The sequence below is a fragment of the Phascolarctos cinereus genome, unplaced genomic scaffold (genome assembly GCF_003287225.1).
Source record: "Phascolarctos cinereus isolate Bilbo 61053 unplaced genomic scaffold, phaCin_HiC Scaffold_5;HRSCAF=322, whole genome shotgun sequence".
NCBI lineage: Eukaryota > Metazoa > Chordata > Mammalia > Diprotodontia > Phascolarctidae > Phascolarctos > Phascolarctos cinereus.
The window spans coordinates 254708469-254731849 of NW_027555958.1; the positions used below are offsets into that span (position 1 = coordinate 254708469).

General features: G+C 39.5%; 1 protein-coding gene across 1 annotated transcript in view; it reads right to left on the reverse strand.

The window, feature by feature from the left end:
- Positions 1 to 23381, reverse strand: part of LOC110194234 (uncharacterized) — a 67429-nt gene that overhangs the window by 24838 nt on the left and 19210 nt on the right. Inside the window, exons 6-13 of the mRNA XM_078156778.1 lie at positions 22878 to 23104; positions 17853 to 17901; positions 16076 to 16641; positions 12989 to 13055; positions 10627 to 10907; positions 8996 to 9053; positions 8586 to 8616; positions 5500 to 5536 (exon numbers count right to left, since the gene is read on the reverse strand). Coding sequence (XP_078012904.1) covers positions 5500 to 5536; positions 8586 to 8616; positions 8996 to 9053; positions 10627 to 10907; positions 12989 to 13055; positions 16076 to 16641; positions 17853 to 17901; positions 22878 to 23104 — 1316 coding nt within the window. The remainder of the gene's footprint in view (positions 1 to 5499; positions 5537 to 8585; positions 8617 to 8995; positions 9054 to 10626; positions 10908 to 12988; positions 13056 to 16075; positions 16642 to 17852; positions 17902 to 22877; positions 23105 to 23381) is intronic.

Genomic DNA, 23381 nt, shown 5'->3' on the forward strand with positions numbered 1-23381 from the left:
TATTTTTTTCCTGCTTTTTGGTGAGGCAATCAGGGTTAAGTGACTTGCCCTGAGTCACACAGCTAGTAAGTGTCAAGGGTCTGAAGCCAGATTTGAACTCAGGTCCTCCTGACTCCAAGGCCCTGCACCACCTAGCTGCCCTGTAGAATAATAATATTAAAGTTTGTAAAGCCCTTTGCAAATATTATCTCATTTTATCCTCACCTGGGAAGTAGGTGCTATTATTATTACCCCTATTTTATAGATGAGAAAACTAAGGCAGACAGAGATTCAGTGATTTGCCTAGGGGCACACTGCTGGTATATGTCTGAGGTCATATTTTAATTCAAGGCTGCTAATTCATATTCCAACTTTCTATCTACTTCACCACCTAAAGCTGGCCTAAGAGTCAAGAAGGCCAGGGTCAAGTCTTCCCTCTGCCAAATACTGATTGTGTATATGACTGGGTAAGTTTCCTATACCAAACGGACTCACAGGTCTGGTCTAAAAAGGGGTTACAAAATGGAAGTTTTGGTTATTTACAAGGTGACTTGGGATCACCTGTGTTTATGTCTAGATTAGAATATATCCAGATTAAGTGTGAAAGTGAATGAAACCATTTCTTCCTGATTCTCTGATCAGACTTTCCAAGATATTGAGATAAGTTCTGCCCAAATCCTATGGTTCTTCCTCTTCTTTCTCTCAAATAGAAGCATTTAAACTGTGCAGATCTAAAAATTGGTCTGACCATTTCCCCACTCTAGTATATACTCTTTCTACCTGGTTTGCCAAGGAAGAAGATTAACCACCACCTCTGATACACTGGCCCTGGAACCCAGAAGCCATGATTTTGGAATGCCAAGTTGCTTTCAATTAGAGCCTATGCCTGTAAAGTAATAATAGAAAGAGCCACCTGAGAATCAGCTATCAGATCTGTGTGATGCTATATATACCTGGCTGTAGAAACAAGAGGCCTAGTTTTGTATTAGTGTGAGAAAGTGCCCCCTTTCTCCTCTCCATCCTTTTCCCCACACCCCAAACAGGACCCAGGGGACTTAGCCTTATAGCTACAAGCCCACCTAGGATTTTCTGCTTTTCTTTTCTATAATTATAATAAAAGTTATAATAACTCAATATTTACTAACCAGCATGCCTAAGTCATTGGGTCTATATGTCCCCACTACTGCCATCAACCCATGTGTAGCCTCCATAGTTCTTCATTTTCCCCAGATCTTCCCGGCCTAAGGGTGAGTACTCCCCTTTATTTCCCACAGTATACCTAAGAGAGTGATTGCATTTTTCTGAAGGACTTTACTAGCTATTATAGGAAAAGGGGATAAAATTAAAAGAAACTATAATACAGAATGGTTGAGATACAGAGGATGAGATGCATCTCCTAAGATATCCCCAATCTAACCACCTTCTCAGGATAACTAACTCAGGTGTTAGCTACCTGATATCTGGGCCTACACCCACCGTGTGGCCAGCCATCACACTGTCTCAGGATAGCTCCTCACTTTTTCTTCATGCCCAATTTACCTAAATCCACCCTTAAGTTTCTTTTCCAGTTCAAAACTGGTGCCCCCTTTGGACCTTCCACTAACTTTCAGAGTTATAACCCTCAACCCTAAAATACCAATAATAACATAATTTGTATTTCTATAGCACGTTATAATTTACAGCATACTTCCTCACAACAACCCTGTAAGACCAATAGGGCAGGTTCCTATTTCACAGATGAGGACAGTGAGGCTGAGAGGTAGAATAACTTTCTCAGCTAACATTAGTTAAGTGTCAAGGCCAGGAATTGAATTCAATTCTTTTAATTCTAAGGAGAGTGTTCTTTACCCTACTCCAGGTTGGCTCATAACTGCCCACCCTCCCTGGTATACACTTCAAATACAGTCAGAGCCACATACAATCAATTAATCAATAAACATTTATTAAGCACTTACTGTGTGCCAGGCTCTATGTCACCACCAAATATTTCTTAGAGGTCATTTTAACTAGCAGCCATTTAAAAATAATTCCAGAAAGGGAAAGTTACTTACTCTCTGGCACAGAAGTAAATGTGACTTGTAGAGAAGCTCTTTTGGCCTGGATGCTTCAAAATTCAGATCACAAATTATTTAATCAGATCACAAGTTATTAAATCATCAGTGATAGAGTGGCACGAAGATTCTTTTTATGCAGCCAACTTGGGAATGGTACCTAATTTCATGGATAGAAATTCACTCTAATTCTGCTCTATTGTGAAGTTACTATGAAGATAGTTTAATATCTGGACAGCTAGGTGGTACAGTGGTTAGAGCACTGGGCTTAGAATGAGGAAGATTCATCTTCAAGGGTTCAAATCTGGCCTCAGGCACTAGCTATGTGACCCTGGGCAAGTCATTTAACCCTATTTGCATCAGTTTCCTCATGTAAAAATGAGCTAGAGAAAGAAATGGCAAACCACTCCAGTATCTTTGCCAAGAAAACCTCAAATGGGATCACAGAAGAGTCAGACATGACTGAAATGATCAAACAACAATAAGAAATATAATATCTGTTCTGGTAGTTTCTACCCTTTGGCCAAAAGCAATTAAGAGCTTTGAGGATCATTGTAGATTTAGGTCCCCAAGATCACTCTGGAGACCTATTCCAGAGATAGACTTATCAAGGTTGCTTCAGAGACCAGCTTGGACAAGGACAATAGGGTGAACTCAAAAACGTATCTCTAGAGGGCAGTCTGATTGAGGTGATGCTAAAGAATGATTTGCTGTTAAGAAGTAGAGTGGTGGATCAGTGGAATAGCTTAGGTACATAAGACACAGTAGTCAATGACTATAGAAATCTACTGTTTGATAAACCCAAAGACTCCATCTTCCAGGATAAAAACTCACTATTGGACCAAACACTGCTGGGAAAACTGGAAAATAGTATGGCAGAAACTAGGCATAGACCAACATCTTATACCATGTACCAAAATAAAATCAAAATGGGTACATGATTTAGATATAAACCATATCACTATAAGCAAACTGGGAGATCAAGGAATATTTTATTTGTCAGATTTAAGGAAAACAGAAGAATTTATGACCAAAGAAAAGATAGAGAACATTATGAAATGCAAAATGGATAACTTTGATTACATCAAATTGAAAAGATTTTGCACAAACAAAGCCAATGCAACCAAGATTAGAAGGGAAGCAGAAAACTGGGAAAGAATTTTTACAACCAGTATCTCTGATAAAGGCTTCATTTCTAAAATATATAGAGAACTGAATCAAATTTATAAGAATACACGTCATTCCCCATGATAAATGGTCAAAGGATATGAATGGGCAGTTTTCAGATGAAGAAGTTAAAGTTATCTATAGTCATATGAAAAAATGCTCTAAATCACTATTGATTAGAGAAATGCAAATCAGAACAACTCTGAGGTACCACATCACACCTAACAGATTGGCTAACATGAAAAAACAGGAAAATGATAAGTGCTGGAGAAGATGTGGGAAAATTGGAACACTGATGCATTGCTGGTGGAGTGGTGAACTGATCCAACCATTCTGGAGAGCAATTTGGAACTATGCTCAAAGGGCTATAAAAATGTGTATACCCTTTGACCCAGCAATACCACTTCTAGGTCTATATCCCAAAGAGATCATACAGATGGGAAAAGGATCCACATATACAAAAATATTTATAGAAGCTCTTTTTGTGGTGGCAACGAATTGGAAATTGAGGGGATGACCATCAGTTGGGGAATGGCCGAACAAGTTATGATACACGAATGTAATTGAATACTATTGTGCTATTAGAAATGATGAGCAGGCAGACTTCAGAAAAACCTGGAAAGATTTACATGAACTGATACTGGGTGAAGTGAGCAGAACCAGGAGAACATTATACACAGTAACAGCCACAATGTGTGATGACTAACTTTGATAGACTCATCTCTTCTTAGCAACGCAAGGATCCAAGACAACTCCAAAGGACTCATGATGGAAAATGCTATCCACATCCGGAAAAAGAACTATGGAGTCTGAATGCAGATCAAAGCATATTATTTGATCTTTTTTTTCTGCTCTTTTTTTTTTGTTACTTTCTTCTTTCTCATGGTTTCTCCCATTGGTTCTAATTCTTCTTTACAACATGACTAATGTGAAAATAGGCTCAATATGAATGTATATGTACAGCCTATGCCAAATTGCACACTGTCTTGGGGTGAGGGAGGGGAGAGATGGGAAGAAAATTTGGAACTCAAAATCTTATGGAAGTGAATGTTGAAAACTAAAAATAAATAAATTTTTAAAAACTGAAAAAAAAACAATTAAAAAAAGAATGATTTGGCAAAGTCATTTTGGAATCCTGAGAAATGAACCCATAAGGGCACTCTAGAAACACCTGCCATAATCTATAAGCAACTTCATAAGGGTTCTTTACCAAAGGACTTTAGACTATCACCTACCCTACCACCGGCACCACAGAGGCAACTCTGCCAGAGTTTCTTTCCAAGGTTATCTAAGGTAGACTCCTCAGAGCAACCTCAGAGAAGTCAGCTCCAAATCACTACTACTGGGGGCATCTCAAAATTTATCTTTCCAGGATCATTTGATAGGATGCCATATGGAAGAGGGATAGCATATATTCCATGTTGCCCTTGAAGTCAAAACAAGGACTAGGCAGTAGAAATTATAGAGACTGATTTGAGTTCATATTAAGTAAAACTTTTGAACAATTAGAGTTATCTAACAAGGGAAGGAATTGCTTTATGAAGAATGAGTTCCCTAACACTGGGTATGTTGAAGCAGAGACTGGATTTGGCTTAAACTGTTGGGTTCATTGCAACGGGAATCCTGAATTGGGAGGGAGATTGGATTTCATCTAGGATTCCACAATTAATGACTTCCAGAGCAACCCTATTGTGTTCACTTTCAATCTACTTTTCCCAACACGACGGAAAGATATGTGTGTGTGTGTAATATGTATATCTATATCTCACAGACATATATTCATTCTAGTAAGCAGTCTCTGAACACTCCCCAGACTCACCCTGTTAGTACTATTGTCTGATTAAACACTAGAATTGCAACAGCGAATGGGTGGCTTTGAAGACATAGTAATTACTATGGAGAACAGCACTGATTTAGCCACAGTCAAACATAAATTTATTGGGCAGCACTCCTTTTTTAGACTTTGGAGAGGTAGGGAAGCTGAAATTATTTTTCCCCCTATACAATCATCTTGAGGGCAAAGACTATTTAATTTTGTCTTTGGATCTCTAGCACCTAGTACAGTGCCTGACACATATTACATCCTTAATAAATGTTTGTTGGTTTATTATTTGATTTCTGCTTTGTAAATGAGCATTCAAAAACATCAAAATTAAAATGAGATGTGATAGTCCTTTGTATTCACAGCCCATGACTGGAGGAAAACACTCCTTTTTTCCCCTCCAAATACAATCTTATCCAGGCATCTATAACTCTCCTAGGTTAAGTGTACTTTGCCATCTGGTTCTCATTCTTTATTTACCTTTGACTTTTGGGAATGACTCCTGTACTGTAGTTTTCTAAAGCAGAAAGGAAAAAACAGTCAGATTACTAAACAAAAGATGTAGGGAAAAGAGATAAATTTATCTAAGACAACACTTTCTCACTACAGTGAGCTTGGGCCAGTGCTTTCTTCATAGGGTTGGGGAAAGATGGATTTTTATCATTTGGGAACAAGATTACAAGTTCTCATCTGGTTTCAACTCCCCTTTGTCAGGTCAGCTCAAAGACACTAAGAACCATTCCATAAATTTGCCTCTTTGTAACTTCTACCCACTGTTCTTGTTTCTGTCCTTTGGGTTCCCATGGAACAAGTCTAGTTCATTCTCCACATGAATGTCCTTCAAACACTTGAAGACAACTATCATGTCTTTTCTTTTCCAGAGTAAATATGGCCCATTTTTTTTAACCCATCCTAGTATAGCAGGTCTCGCCACTCTGGTCGCTCTCCTCTAGACACTTTCCAGCTTATCAATGACCTTCTTAAACCGTAGCACACAGAGCTAAGCACACTACTGCAGCTAAAAGTCCCAGATCTTCTTTAAATTGCTGCCTAATCATGCCTCCTTCTCAGTTTGTACTTGTGAAGCTAACTGTTTGTACCCAAGTATAAGACTTCGCATTCATCCCCATTGAGTTGTACCCTCTTTGATTCAGCCCATTGTTCTGGCCTAATGTGATCCTTTTGGTTCCTGACTCTGTCATACAGAAACCTGGCTCCATTCTTGGAGTCTTAATTCTCCATAATGATTGAGGCATGTTTCCCCGGGAGTGGGGTGCAAAAGAAGACTTACATAGATTCTGCTCAGGAGATTGGACATTTTGGGACACTTTTTCTGAGCAAAGATTATGCTTCCTAGGAATGCCTCCCACTTCTATGGGAGAGGGTTCTGGGCCCCTGTGGGCATAAGAGGGATCATCAGGATGTAGACAGGGGTCAGGAATTAGAGTATGTGCACTGGCCTTTGGATAAGTAGCTGGGAAATCAAAGGGCCTAAAGTAGGACTAGGAACCTTGACATGGGTTGTAGAGCATCATGTACCATAACACATTATCTCCTGACAAGATGGAGTGAAAGCCAGTTACAAATGGAGCTGGTTTGCTGTGAGATTAGAGAGAACTAATTGGATTCTCTCTCATGAACTCCAGCTTGTGCAACAACATGCGTTATCCTCCATCTTGTGGTTTTTCTGTAAATCATTCATGGGAAACTAGATGGCATAAGCCATCTATTTTTTCATAAATGCAGGTGGATACAATTAATCAGCATCTCCAAATTCTGGGAAAGGAAAGAGCTTGAAACTCACCTGACCCTTCTCAACTCAACTGAAACTCATTTTCCTCCCTTCCCAACTTGGAAAGCCCCTAATCTTTCCTTCAATTAGAAATCAGATTACCTAATTCTGTATCCTGGTTTGTATCTTGTTAATTGTTTTCTTTTAATTAGTTGATCTTATTTGATTGTTTTTAATGCATAAAAATCTGTCTTTCCTGTATTTGGGATTCAGTGCCAAGGTGAGGAGACCTAGTCCCTCTTTGTTATGCAATTGGCATACATTGCTTAATAAATCGATATACTTGATAGCTTGACCCTTTGTTTCCTCAGTTATTTCAGATTTCACTTTCACAATCCTTTATGATTTGGTGTTTCTAGGGTTGAGTGAAAGTGTTATAAGAAACAAACATACTGAAAAGAAACTGAGGAAGGAAAGTATAGGTGAGATCAGCAATCACACTAATAATGAGGCTAAAAGCAAGAGAGAGCAAGCCAGACATGCCATTTTATGAGAGTCATAGAAGAAAATAAAGAATTTGGAGAACAGGAATAAGAGTATAGATTTCATCATATGAAATACTTGGCTCAGTCATAAGGTTTTTGTTTTTGTTTTTTGCCCTTGGATAACAAGTATCTAGTCAAAAAGTGAAAATTTCAATCAAAATCTATCTAGGTTAGTAACTAAAATGTCTACTTTCTATCCAAGTGTAGATATATAGAACCACCCTTCAGGGTTTTTTACCTGTGGAGCATGTGAGTGACAAGGAAATAAAATACATGCTCCTTAGTGTGGTAATCAAGACCTCCTACAATGTCTCCAAATTATCTTTACAACCTTACCTCACACTACTTGCCTTTACATGCTATAGCCAAATTGAATTATTCACTGTTCCCTCATCTTGTCCTGTTTTCTCTTGCCTCTTTAAGTTCCTACAGGTCACTGCCCCCTTTCCCCCTTCCCCTCTTCCATACCCAGAACAGTCTCTTAGTGGGAACATTTTCTTCCTTCAAGGACCAACTTAGCTGCCACTTCCTCCACAGAGCCTTTCCTCATCTTCCCAAATGGAGGTGATCCCTCACTTCCTCCTCTCATCTCTCAAGTCCCTACATTTGATTTCTTTTGTGTAGTTAACCACATTCTACCTTTGTATGCATGACTCATTCACCAACTAGACTGTAAGCTTCCTGAGGGTAGGATCTCCATTTTTAAAATTTTTATATCACCAGTACTTACCCCAAAGTAGGCAGCTAATTAATGCTTACTGAATTGAATTAAATGTTTTTCCACAAAATTTGTATAAGGGAAAAAAATTACCCTACCTCACAATATCGACAAAAAGAACACCTATTATTATTTGTAACAACAACAACAACACACTTCTTTGGTACTTGATTAAAAAGCATTTCTGTTCTCATTTGATCCTCCCTTCAATTCTGGGAGATGGATAATGCACAGTGTCAAATCTGCTACCTTTTCCTTCAGTCTGGACCTATCATAGTGTCCATGCTGCTATTAATGATCTGTAAGTCAGCCACAATTTAGAGGACTGCCTGGAGGCACTGAAAGTTACTTGACTCACTCTTGGGTCAGAGAGAGGAGTTGAATTCTGTTCTTCTTGACCCCAGGACCAACCCTCTACCACCTGCAGACACTTCTCCTCTGCACCTATACTTGATTGGTAAAAGTACCTATTCGGTGGTTAATCTGACGGAACAGATATTTATTAAGCATTTCCTCTACACAGGGCACTGAATTATGGAAGGGTACTAGTATTCAAGAGAATCCCACTTACCTTGCCCTTTTGCACAAGCTGTGTCATCAGTCTAGATAAAGAGAGTAAAAGAACCCTGAGAATTTTTCCACCCTATTACCCAAACAGAAGTAATGTTGGGGACAGGGGTTAACTAAGATTGATATTATTTCTTCATCCCTCAAAACAGAGGCAGTCCCTGTCCCAGAGGTTTCATTTTCTTCTCCTCTCTTCCTCTTCCCAAATATATCATCCCTCAGCTAAGGTGACGCAATTGTTCCTATTGTGAAAGGGATAATTCAGAGCAATATTTGTGACTACAGAATGCATATGCAGGGACAGCAATTGACTACAACAGCTTTCAGGAAGAGAAGTTTCACTTTTCTCTAAGAATTCCTTTGTCCCACCAAAATCTAACATTGGGGAAACAACAAAAAGGTAAAACCTCTTACTTCCCTTCAAGAATGACTTTCTCTCTCTCCTCTGGGTCAAGACTGTACTGTCTATCTCCTGAAAGAAAAAAGGAAGAATAAAACCATACCTGTGTCCTCCTCCAAAAAGATGGATACGCCTGGTGAATGCAATGGTGAGGAACAAAAATACCAATTTGAAGGAAATTCTCCTTGAATTGAGGAACTTGAGTCCTTTCCAAGAATCTGAGGATTTCTTTTGAATCTGGGGGAAATTATTTATCAAAGAGCCCTGGACTTGAATAATAAATATTTGTTGGTTGAATTGTTGTTAATTAATTAAAGTTAAAATGTCAGGGTCACAACTTCTCTGAGTTTGTTTCCTTGTCTGTAAAAATGGGAGATAGTAGTATCTATAATCCCTATACCTCACAAGATCTTGTAGAGAAACGGTAAACTTTAAAGAGTTACATATATATATGTACATATATGTTATTATTAATTTAAGTTACAAATTATACAAAAATAGTGTGAGGCAAGAAGGAAAGGAAGTCCCCTAGCATAATGTCTTGCATATAGAACACATAGGCACTTAAAAATGTGTGGTGAATGCATACATGTATGAATAACAGAATAAATTACATGTAGAATAACATGTAGAGTGGGAGACTCATGAGAAACACTGAGGGAGGAAACTGAACAACCAGAGGGCAAAATAAATTGGCTATTTGACATTACATGGACCAAATTTGTGAGAATTGATTTGAACCATTCAAGTAAACCATTTGAAGACAGTTTTGAAGGATATATAGAAAATACAGGAGCTAGAAAAGGGACTTTAGAGATCACTTAATCTTATATTTTTCATGAAGAAATTTGGGTCCAGAGAGGTAAAATAGATCTATGGTCACACAGCTAGTGGATGGAGAGAATGTGGGAGAGTGAATGAAAGCAGGATATTGTTGCAGGAATACAGTAAGGCATAGGCTTACAGAATCTCAAAATTAAGAGGGACCCTAGAAGTCCTTAGTCCAACCCCTAGTTCAATGCAGGAACCCCATTCCTAGTGTCATAAGCATTTTTAATTTCCTTTCCATTTGGCTCTAGTATGGCTAATTCATTCTGTCATTCATTCATGTATTCATTCACCACACATCTATTACATTTTACAAAATTATCCTTAAAATGTAAATCTTTCCCTTTCTCTTTTGGCAGCTGTAAAATCTAATTGTTCCCCCTCCCCTTTTTTTATGATGATGAATTTAGAGACTATATAAGTCTTAGGAAAAATTCTATCTGGTGCTCAATGGTCATTTAGATAAAAAGTGTCTGTGCTCTGAGCATAAAATAAAACCAGTTAATAAAATGTCTCTGAGCACTGATAAGTATGATTGGCGGCAATATCTATTGACAAATCCTTGGCTATTTCCATATGACATCAACAAAGTAATCATCAAACTCCTTTTTAAGTGCATTCAGTGATGAGTTTCTACCACCTTAAAAGCAACATTTTCCATTGTTCAACAGCTCTAATTGTTAGGAATTTCGTTCTCATACTGAGGCAAAATTTGCTTCCCCATAACTCTCCAGTCCTAGTTCTTTCTTCTGTAACCCACAGACCAGAAACAAAAAAGGGATGAAAAAAGGAAATGTTTAAAAAAGAAAAGAGTTACCATTGGTGATAGTGGCTGTCTCTGTGTGGGTGCCTTCAAGTGTGAGCAGATAGATTCTGCAGGGGCGTGGGGTATAGAGTGGGTGCAGGTCTCCAAGTGTCATCTTTTGGAAACAAATGCTTCTCCTTCTTAGAACTTTGACAATCCCTAATTTCTGTTTCTTGTCTATTCTTTTAATTTTGTCCTTCTCAGCTTGGTCTTCCTCTTCTGGATTGCTGACATTACCTCTTCCCTTGCATTTTCTTTCCTTTCTATTTGCTTTCCCCTTCTGCCCCACAAATCTGTGGGACAAATGAATAAGTTGGTTCAAAGACCCCTGACTTGTCTATGTGATAAGGTCAACACTAAAGTTTATTCCCACTTTAAATAGTACATCTAACATGTAAGGCCCTTCACGATTTGTCCCTAATCTACCTTTGTCTCATCTTGCATGTCCCATTTTCCCAACTGTTGACTCCTAGATGCCCCTCATCTCAAATTTAGTATGTGCAAAGTTCACTCATCATCTCTCCCCCCAAATTTGCTCTTTTTCATAATTTCTCTATGTCTGTGGATGGCACCACCATTCTCCCAATTACCCGGGCTTGAAATCATCTTTGACTTTTCCTTCTCTTATATCACACACAACCAGTCAGTTGCCAGGTCTTATCAATTTTACCTTTGCCAACATCTTTAATACCCATCTATACTATCTCCATTGCTACCACCATGCTTTGGGCTCTGATCACCTCTCACCTAAACTATTATAAGTATAGCCTCCAATGACCTCTTTGTCATGAGTCTTTCCCATTTCCTATCCATCCTTGCATTGACTACTACCTAAGTAGTTAATGCACTTCCTAGCGCGCTGGTCTATCCTAGCATTCCTCTGCTCGAAACATTCGTTAGTTTACCATTGCCTAAATAAAGGAGCATGGGGGCATAGTGGGGCCTGAACCTGAAGTCAGGAAGACCTGGGTTTGAATTATGCCTGCCCCCTTAATCATGTTTAAACTTGTATTATAGTTATTGGTATATATCCCCCTCTACTAAGTTAGAAGTTCCTTACAAACAGGAACTGTATTGCCTTTCATTTGTGAATCCCCAGCACTTAGCACAGTGCTAGAAATTTACAATGGGCGCTTAATAAAACATTTGTTGAATGGAAACATACCCCAGTCAATACCCAATACATCCCCAACTTTCCTGTATTCTCCATTCTTGCTTATGTCAGTTTTTCTAGCTGGAATGCTTTTTGTCCTTCCTACCAAAGTCCCAAAGGAGTTATATGAGTCCCTCAAGGAGTTAAATTATGACCTCCTCCATGGAGCCTTTCCTTATTTCTTATCCTTCTCCAGAAGTAATCTGCCCCCCTCCCCCAACTCCCCTAGCACTTAGTACATTTTAGTCTGCTTCTCTATTCCATCTATTATAGTTATAATACCTTATCACAATGATTAGCCAATAAATTCCAGGCAAAGTCAAGGATCTTGTCCGACTAATCTTTGTATTTCTCACAAGGCCTAGAACAGTGCCAAGCACATTGTAGGCATTTGCTAAATGTTTATTGAATGAATGATTTTGGTGAACAATACTCATGAGTCTTGGAAAGGAAGGAATTGCCCATGAATTTGGTAGGATGTTCATTTTGTTTATCACTTCAATCAGCTCAAAAAACAGTCTTAACAGTTATCTACAGCAGCTAGGTGGAGCAGTAGATAGAGCACCAGCCCTGGATTCAGGAGGACCTGAGTTCAGATCTGGCCTTAGACACGTAACACTTACTAGCTGTGTGACCTTGGGCAGGTCACTTAACCCCATTGCCTAGTCCCTCCTCTAAAAAAAACACACAAAACCCCCCCAAAACCCCAGTTATCTAGATAACATGACAATAAACAACCTATTTGATTTAGTTGCTGGCTGATGTTTTAGATATCAAGGTATCATAGGAGGATTTATTAAGCATTTACTATGTGCTAAGCTTTGGGGATACAAATAGAAAAGTTAGACAGACTGATCTCAAGGAGCTCATATTCTCATGAGAGGGGACAACACACACAGGTTTCAGTTGCAGGTCAGATGGAAAAGTCCATGGTCCTTAGGATGCAGTGGCAAAGCAGATGTTAATGTGAACCAGAATAGAGGGTAAAATACATCTAGTCTAACTCTGGTTTTTTGTTTGTTTGTTGTTTCACACATGGGAAACTGAGGCTCAGAAAAGTAAAGTTCTTTGACAAGATCACATCGACACTTGTAGAGATAGGTCTCCTGACTCCTAGTCTAGATGACTTTCCAAGTATGCCTGATAGGTACATACAAAATGTATATGTGGCCTTAAGTCAAATACACAACAATGTGGATAACAGAGAAAAAAAAATCTTACTTCTGGTCCAGATGTTCCTGAAGGTCCATGTGTCTCTTTTTTGGCCTGTTGACGTGGTCTTCTATGTCTAAAAGGTAAAAATATAGAGTAAGTACTGTATTCTTTCACTCCTCTAACCGGAGATGTTGATAAGAGGACTGGAAATTTGGAGAGAAATCTCTCAAACACCCCATCTGACTTTTAGCAAGTCATTCAATTTCTCTCGGTTTTGTTTGCTTTCTATGTAAAAGGGCAGGGCAGGCAGGGGTAGTACTGTACTTTAGGTCAGGAAGACCTGAGTTCAAAACCTACCTCAGACACCCACTTAGCTATGTGACCTCAGGCAACTCATTTATGCTCTCTGGGCCCCAGTTTCCTCATCTACAAAATCAGGGGTTTGACCTTCATGACTTCCTTCCGTCTCTAAATCCAATCCCATGATCCTCATCTATTAAAGGAACAAGGATAACTAAAACAGGGAGATAATAGTCAAGATAACTAAAGAGACAATAAGGGAGTATCTGACTGCCCTTAATGAATTCAATTCACCTGGCCCAGATAAATTATATTCTTAAGTTTTAGAATAAACAATACATACAATTGTTGGGCTACTGCCAGTGATATCTGAAAGATCATGGGAAAACAAGAGCACAGAAAGGTAAACATTGTCCTTATTTTCAGAAGAGAAGACTAGAGACTATAGGCCTGTGAGCTTGACTTAAATTCCACTGAAAATCTCAGAATGATCAAAAAAGTGATGGTGGGCACATAAAGGGAAGTAGTGATTACTAAGAATCAGCATGACTTCATCCAGAACAGGTCATGCCAAACTAACCTCATTTCATTTCTTGACAGGATTACTAAACTAGTCGCTGTGGATGTATTTTACCTAGCTTTTAGCAAATTTTTAAAAAAAATATCTCATACTTTTCTCGTGGAGAAGATAGAGAGCCATCCAGGTTAGACAAGAACACAGTTAGGTAGATTCAGAACTGATCAAATAACCAGATCAAAGAGGAGTGAGTGGTTAATGGTTGAATGGAAACAGGGCACTAGTTCTCTAGTGGAATACTACTGAGCTTTTTATCATTTTGATCAGTAACTTGAAGAAAGAAAAGCACTGATGACAAGGTCATTCAATTTGTGAATTGGAAGGACAGCAAACAGAATGGATGACAGGAAACAAAAAGGATCTTTAGAGTCAGGAGCAACGGGCTACATCTAATAAGATTAAATTCAATATTGATGAGTGTAAAGTGTTACACTTAGGTTTAAAAAAAAATCAATTTCCCAAGTATAAAACGGCAGAGACATGGATAGGTGGCAGTCATTCTGAAAAAAGACCCGGGGATTTTAATGCCTTGGATTCAATATGGACTTTAATAGATAGACTCAAATGTGTCAGCAGTGTGATGTGGCAACCAAAAAAGCTAATTCAATTTTGGGCTGCCCTCAAGGAGCATAACTTCCAGAAATAGGGAGGTGATAGTGCCCTGCCCGGTGAGACCTCGTCTGGATTGTTGAGCTCAGCTCTGAGCACCAGTTTAAGAAGAACATTGATAAGCTGATGAATGCCCAGATGAGGGCAACAAAAATGGTGCCTTTCATCCATGTCTTATTAGAATAGGGACTGGACATATTTAGCTTGGAGAAGAGAAGACTTGAGGTGGTTAGCTATCTTCAAGTATTTGAAGGGTTGCAAGGGAGGAGAGACTAGACTTTCTCAGTTTGGTCCCAGAAGGTACAACCAGAAGCAAGGCTGGCAAAGTGGTAATTATAAAGAGACAAATTTAGACTTGATGTCAGTAAAAACTCCTTTAATGATTAGAGGCATGTAAAAATGGAATGCACTCTCTTCAGGAGGGTTTGGGTCACTTGGTGGTTTTCATCCAGAGGCTAGATGACCTCTTTGGGGGTATGTTACAGTGGGGATTCTTTTGGGGTATGAGTTGGATTAAATGCCTGCTGAGTTTCCTGCAATTCTGTTAGATGATTCAGCCAGGTGGTATTAGAAAGGATTTTAAGCTCATATATATGCCTTTAGCTTAAGTCCCACCTACCATGAACCTAGTAAAGAAGCTAAACTGGCCTTCCTCCTTCTTCCCCCAAACTTCTCTCAGGCTTCACACTACCCTCTCCTTTATGACTTTTTCCCTGGAGAGTTGCTTAACTAAATTTTATTAGAATAGAAAGGGTTGTGGGGGTGGGGAGGAGGGACGGGGAATGGAATGATAGTATATAGTGTGACATCCTGAGGCAGGGCTATCCCCACTTCCCTAAAAACAACACTGTAGGGGACACGTATGTCCAGTCACTGGATTAACAGGGCAAGGGCTGGAAATAGCCTAGTGTAGACATGTAGACATATGAGTGTAGAAGTCCAGAAAGTGTAGCTTCATAAGCCTTCAGAAGTCTAACAAATGAAGCTATCACAGAACTCAGAAATTGGACTCATAGAGAGGTAAGCCAACCACAAATGAGTGGCTTCAAAAGAGGAAAGACATATCTATTCATCATCTTGGAATAGAGGCATAATGACAAAGCTTTCACTTTTTGTACCTTACTAGAAAACCAAAAGTGAGCTGGAAGTAATAATGTGGCACAGTTCTTTCCCAGACAACTGAAATATAGATATGTTTTCTTTCTAGGACCTGTGTAGACCAGGGTAGATTACTATTCCAAACTGAAACTTTGTGTTTCCAATTTAATTCATAAGGTTTTAGATAGAATCGCAAAATCTCAGAAATAAGAGAGACCCAAGAGCTCATTAAACCTGAAGGCAGAATTCCCTATACAATCTATACCCATGTCATTCCATCTCTTAACAACCTAAGGGTAGGGAAGGCTCATACAACATTAAGGGTAGAAGGGACCTTAAGAAATCTAATTCAGCTCTCTCATTTGACAGAGGGGAGAAACTGAAGTTTAAAAAGGGTGATGTCCAAATTTAAGGAACTAGTTATTTGCAGAGTTGGGACCAGAACCCATGTTTCCTGTTTCCCAGGTCAGCGCCCTCCACTGTACCATTCATTGTCCCTTCCTTCATCCCTCCTTCCTTTTATATTGACTCAGTCAGGTAAAATAGAGAAGGGGGGGGGGAAATAGTACCTGGGCTCTTGAGGATGGTAGAGGAACTTGGCAAAAGTTGTACAAAGTTCTGAATTGCTATCTTCCCAATCAACTTTTTCTCCTTGGGCCACCACACTTCACTGTTCTTCATCCCTTTCATTCTTCCCTTCAGCTGGAGTCGCTTTTGCAAAGCTATTCTCTCTGCCTCAATCATCTTCCTTTTGTCTTCTCTTTCCTCTTCTGAGTTTTCTATATTTTTCTTTTTTTCTTCTTTTTCATCTTTGCTTTTTTCTTTTTTCATCCTCTTTCCTTTCTCTTTTTTATGTTTTTCTTTCTTTAAACTTTCTTTCTTCTCTCGCACTTTTTCTTTCTTTGCTTTTTCTTCTTTTTCCTTTTTATGCTTTTCATCCTTTCTTGTATCTTTCTCTCCCATTGCTCTCTCTTCTTTCTCCTCTCTTTCTTTCTTCACTCTTCCTTCATTCTGTTTCTTTTCATTCTCCTTTTCCTTGATTTTTTCCATCTTCTCCAATTTCTTCTTTTCCAGTTTGAATTGTTTTTTCTCTTCCTGCTTTCGCTTACATTGTTCTTCCTTCTCTATCAGACCACTGGTAAACAAATTGATAACAATAATTAGGCATATCTGAATCATGAATTATCCTGTTGATAGTTTGGGAAGCAAAAAAAAAGAATCTGGACCTAATGCCTTTGGAGCAGACAATATTGATGAAAAAATAGAGATTTATTATTTTTTTATTAATACTTATTAACAATTCATATTTATATAGTGTTCATGTTTTTCAAAGTTGTTTCTTACAACCTCATGAGATATGTAGTGCAAATACTTTTGCAAATGAGGATATTGAGGCTAAGGGAAAAGTAACTTGCCCAAGATCACACAGCTATTAAATGTTGGAGCTGGAACTCAAAGTCAAGTGTTCTGACTCTAGCTCTATTGGGTTTTTTTTTTCCATCTACAATGTACTAGCTCTTCCAGAGAGTTTAGATTTATGTTTAAGATCCCTTCCAACTCCAAAATTCCAAAATTACTAACAAAAACAAAGGGCATGCCTGCTTCTATTAAATAAGATTAAAATGATGGCAAAGCTCAGAGGAAATAGATATAAGTACTTGAATAAAAAGAATTATGGGAGTGTATCTAGAAATCTAGTTGAAATAGGACATCAACTAATACCATCAATATCCATGCACACTGTGCAATATTAACATGTAATTATACCATGTTTGAGTTGGAAGTGGGTTTGTAACTACACAGGGCATTTGAGAGCATGGTCTCATTTGGTCACGCCCAGGCCAAAGCTGCACCTTCTTCTTGCTAGTTCTCTCACTCCACTTCTATTTTTATATGCTCCATAAGCGATTACTTCATTAGAACAAAATTCCTGCATATGGCCCACTGGAAGAGATCTTAGCAATAATCTAATCCCTTTTCTTCTTTCTTCACCTCACTTGTACAGCTGAGAAAGCTGAAGTTTAGAGAGGACGAGAGTCTAGGAACATATAGCAGGAAGGAGAAGCCAAACTAGAACTCAGTCAGGTGCACTTTCCTTGCTGTCTCCCTCTACAGAAATTGTTGCAATAATTCAACAAATTCAATTTAATTCAATAAAGTGAATTGCTAAGTTTGAAGAGTTTTGTGTGACTTGAAAAATGAGCAGATCAAGTTTTACTGGAAAAGCATCAGTGGGATGACTCCAGGATGAAAAAATTCTGGATTGTTCTCAGAGAAGCCTTTCCACCCATCTGCACTGCTATAGTTTACCAAGGCTTGAGACAAATAAGCCAAAGGCACACTTACCTTATGTTTGCAAAAAACCAAAAGGGATCTGGGCTTTGTAATTCATTTCCTGGAAGGTACAAGAAACAAATGAGGTCATTATGAAAAATCTCATGAGATAGGGACTGTGGTGCTAGCTAGGGTGGAAAACTGGAAATACTGATCAAGCTTAGTGTGGAGCAAAAAGGCCATCCAGGCCAACCTTCTCAGTTTACAGATGAAGAAACTGATTGAGGAAGGCGTAACAAAATGCAAGAGGCTTACTGTTTATATTATGAGGAGAAAGTATAAAAGTGATGGTGCTTTTGAGCAAAGTGTGTAATCATTGAAGTTTCAGTTATTACAACAGTGGGCTGAGTGGACCATAGAACCACAGATCTAGAGCTGGAAGGAATTTTATTGGTCATCTGGTTCAATATATTCTTTTTATAGATGAGAAAATTGAGGACCAGAGAGGTGAGGCTGCCCAAGATTGCAATTAGTAGTGGAGAAAGGCTTTGAACCTAGGTATTTTCATTCCAAATCCAGTGCTCTCCTCATTGCATCATCATGCCTCCTGATTCCCTGCTTACTTAAAACATTTTGTCACCCCATTGGGTAAAGGTAATAAGTAACTTCTTTTGAAATTCGAGATATGTCTTCTGAGGACGAAGTGGTGTAGTTCCAAAAGTAAAAGGGAGCTCAAAATCTAGGTACAGACAACCTTAGCAATAACACTTTGTCAGGAATGTTGATATTGGCTGTGAGAAATATTAATAATGAATAATATTAATAGCTGATATTTACACAATGCTTTAATGTTTCAAAGCATTTTACATACATTAATCTCCTTCCAGCTTCACAACTACCCTACGAGATAAGTGTTTATTATCCTCATTTTAAGAGATCAAGAAACTGAGACATAGAGAGATTAAGTGATCTGCCCTAAGTCATACAGTAAGTGTCTGGATTTGCATCTGAACCTACATCTTCCTGAATCCAAATGTAATACTCTACTGAGTGTTACATCAGGCTCATTGGCTACCCTGGAAGTTCTCTTCCAACTCAGATTTTCTGAATCTGTAAGGATGAGGAAGAGGTTTGAAGCTAATGAAAATCCAAACATCAAGGACAGGATTCTATGTGTAGGAAATGTCCCTAGAATATAAATAACTGGCATTTGCAGAGCACTTTAAAATGTGCAAAATGCTTTACATGTATTTCATCCTGCTCTCTCCAACAGATTGCCCCTCTGTCTTCCCCACTCTTTCACTTTTCTTAAATCTCTCCCTATCTACAGCTTCCTTCCACACTGATTACAAATATATTCATTTCTCCCCATCTTCAAAAATCCTCGCTTGATCCTTCTATCCGCATCTTATCTCCTTTGTGCCCTTTGTGGCTAAACTCCTTGAGAAGGCCATTGACAAACTCAATTCCTTAAAGTCTGGCTTTCAACTTCATCATTCTACTGGAACTGCCATGTCCAAAGTTAGCAATGATCTTTGTTTTGCCAAATCCAATGGCCTTTTCTCAATCTTCATTCTTCTTGGCCTCTTGTAGCCTTTGACACTGCTGATCACTCTCTTCTCCCAGATACTGTCTTCTCTCTAGGTTTTTGGGACATCACTCTCCCCTGGATTTCCTCCTACCTTCTCTCTCTCCTTTGCTGGATTTTCATCGGGTTATACCAACTAATAATGGGTGTCCCATAGGGCTTTGCCCTGAGCCCTCTTCTCTTCTCTTTCTATACTACTTTACTTGTTAATCTCATCAGCTCTCATGAATTTAATTATTATTTTTATGCTGATGATTTTTCAGCTCTATCTATCCTGCCTCATCTTTATGCTGACCTCCAGTTTCACATCTCCAGCTGCTTTTCAGACGTCCCAGACTGGATATTTGGTTGACAACTCAACATGTCTAAAACTGAACTTGTTATCTGTCCCTTTAAACCCTCCCCCAATCCAAATTTCCTTATTATTATTGAGGGCACCACCACCCTCCCAATCCCATTGGCTCCCATCCTCAACTCTTCAGTCTCTCTCACACCTCATATCCAATCTATTACAACATCTTTCCTATGTGCCCCCTTCTCTCCTCTGATACTGTCACCACTCTGGTGCAGATCCTCATCACCTCAAACTTGGACTATTGCAATAGCCTTCTGGTTGGACTGCCTGCCTTGGGGCAGAGCCAAGATGGCAGAGTAAAAGCAGTGACCTGCTTGACCTGTCCCCCAAACCTCCCCAAATACCTGTAAAATATGGCTCTAAACAAATTCTAGAGCAGCACAACCCACAAAAAGACAGAGTGAAACAAATTTCCAGTCTAAGACAATCTGGATGGTTGATTGGGAAAGTCTGTTGCACTGGGCTGGGAGAGGAGCACAGTTCAGTGTGCACCATACAGGCAAAGACCAGGCCTCAGCAAACCTAGAACAGTCTTCCAGGGATTGAATCAAGGGGAGCTGTGGCGGTTTCCAGACTTCTCAACGCACAAACACCAAAGACAACTTAGAAGGTCAGTAGGAAAAGTCTGTCTGACCTTGGTGAGAGAGGAGCTCGGTCTGGCCCCAGTCCCAGCACAGCCCAGGGGTGGTGGCTGCTTCAGGAGCTCTTGGCCCACAGACCGAGGGGGAATAGAGTGGCTGATCAGAGGGGAATTGCAGGGATCTCTTTGCTGGTGCTAAGGCAGGATTCTCTTGCTTTGCCTGTGCTTGGATATGGATCGCAGTTTTGGTTGGTGGTCCTGGGGCAAGGAGGAGCGCTGGTGTGGTGGAGCTTGTGGTGGTGATGGAAAGTGAATCCTCCTCACAGTTCCAAGGCAGAAAAGAGAGCTTGTGGTCAATCACAGACCAGAGCACAGGCTAGGAAAGGAGTAAACTCCTTGCCTTTGATCATACCACCTTGGAAGAACTGAAAATTTACAGGTCCCTAGAAGTATCTCTGAAAACAGCTGCACAACACCCCTGAAGCTTAGGACATTACGTTCTCCACACTAGAAGCAGACCCTACCCTAACAAAGAGTTTAAAACTCAAGTAATTGGCTAGGCACATGAGCAAACAGAAGAAAAAACTCAGACTATAGAATCTTACTTTGGTGACAAAGAAGATCAAAACATACAACCAGAAGATGACAACAAAGTCAAAGCTCCTACATCCAAGCGTCCAAGAAAAATATGAATTGATCTCAGGCCATGGAAGAGCTCAAAAAGGATTTTGAGAAGTAAGTAAGAGAAGTAGAGGAAAAACTGGGAAGAGAAATGAGAGTAGACTGCCTGCCTCAAGTTTTTCCCCACTCCAATCCATTCTTTATTCAGCTACCAAAATGATTTTTTTTTAGGCAATTGGGGTTAAGTGACTTGCCCAAGGTCACACAGCTAGTAAGTGTCAAGTGTTGGGTCTGGGGCTGGACTTCAGGGCCAGTGCTCTATCCACTTTGCTACCTACTTGCCCCCCAAAATGATTTTCTTAAAGCACAGGTCTGACTATGTCACCTCTATACTCAATAAATTGCCATGGCTCCCAATCACCTTCAGGATGAAATGCAAAATACTCTGGCATTCAAAGCCTTTCATAACATACCCTCTCCCCCTTCCCTTCCTTTCCAGACTTCTTACTTCTCCCCATTTACCATTTGATCCAGTGATACTGGCCTCCTTGCTGTTCCATGAAGAGGACACTCCCATTCTTGGCTCCAGACAATTTCTCTCACTGACCCTCATGCCTGGAATGTTTTCCCTCCTCATCTCTGATTCCTGCATTCCCTGGTTTCCTTTAAGTCTACTCAAAATCCCAACTTTTACAGGAAGCTTTTCCCAACCTCTTAATTCTAGCTCCTTCCCTCTTTTAATTATCTCTTATTTATCCTGCACATACCTTGTTTGTACATATTTGTTTGCTTATTGTCTCCCCAACTAGATTGTAAGCTCCTTGAGGGCATGGACTGTCTTTTGCCCTTTTCTTATTCTTAGAACTTAACAGAGTACCACCTGGTACATAGTGGGCACTTAATAAATGTTTATTGACTGACTAATGATCCTTGACTTCTAGGTGCTAACAGTCTAGCAGGGAAGATTTGGGCTGCTGAGATTCAGCCCCTCTGGCTAGAGGTGCCCAAAAGTAGCATTTCTTTTGATGTCAATAAATTATACCAATAGGGGATAGGGACTAGACATGAAAATTCGCTAGTATAGGGAAATCCCTGGTGAAGAAACTCCCTTGACCAATACAAATCCATGCTTTCTTGGCAACTTATAATCTTAGCTACCTAGAAAACTAAGAGGCTAAGTGATTTGTCCAGGATCACGCAGCCAATATGCATCAGAGGCAAGACTAGAACCCTGGTCTTCCCGCTTAATAAATAAAATAAATAAATTCCCTGGAGTCAGGAGTACCTGAGTTTAAATCTGACCTTAGACACATATGAGCTGTGTGGCTCTGGGCAAGATGCTTAACCCTGATAGCCTCAAAAAAAAAAAAAGATTTAAGAAAAAGGTCTTCAGTGCATTGGGTAGAAGCCCTATTGAAGAGAGGACAAATATGAGAGTTGGTCAGGATTCAAAGTCATGAACATGTTTCTATCTGCACAATTACAGGAAGTACCAAAACAATGAGATAACGGTTTCTTTTGAAGTACTGATGTAAAGTTAGCTATGTTTGTATTCTAATCTCCCTACTAGACGGTAATCTTCATGAAGGCAGGTACCATGTCTTATCTAAACTTCATATCTCCCTCAGCATCTATCATCTGCACACAGAAGCCACTTAGCAAATGTGAATTGAATTAACTGAATTGGATTGAATAAATAAATGCCTTCCAGATGAGGCACAAAGGGGGCATTTTTTTCAGGATGGGAAAATCTGAGCATGTTTGTCGGTAGAGGAGGGAAGAATCCAGTAGAAAAGGGAAGATTGAAGATTCAGGAGATAGGGAAGCTACATGGATTGTTTCATATTTTTTGAGATGACATAGAATAAAAGTGAGAGAAGGGGGGATAAAAAAGATTAAAATGCAATTAAATATTTAATTTGAATTTAAATACATTTAAAGAAAATCACCTACCTGGGTCTTGGGCTTTTAGACTGGTCTCTTCAGGGATCTGTACTGCTTTATGAGAAACTAGCAGTGTAGATGCTTCCTCTGTTTGGGTGGCACAAGTCTCAGTTTCCTTCTCAGGTTCCATTACAGTCACTGGATCAACATTCAATATCACTGATTCTTCACCGAGGGTTTTTTCCTCCTTCTTGATGTTATCACTTTCTTTACTTTTTGTTGTATTGTCAAGAAAGCTGTTGAGTAATAAATAGATACATGTGTGCGCACGTTTATGTGTGTGTTGTGTAGTAGATAGAAGGAATCTGAGAGAAAGAAGTTTATTATGAGAGGTACTTTTTCAGGGGTGGGAGGGGGGGGGCGAAGAAGGAGACCACTGCCTATTGCCCTGCCTGTCATTTAGCAACCTTAGAGGAGAAGAAGCTGCAGCAGCAAGCAAGAGCTGAATCAAAAAAGGCCCAGCCAATCAGTGCCCTCTTCCAGTCAGGGGAACCTCTGCCCACCAACCTGGCC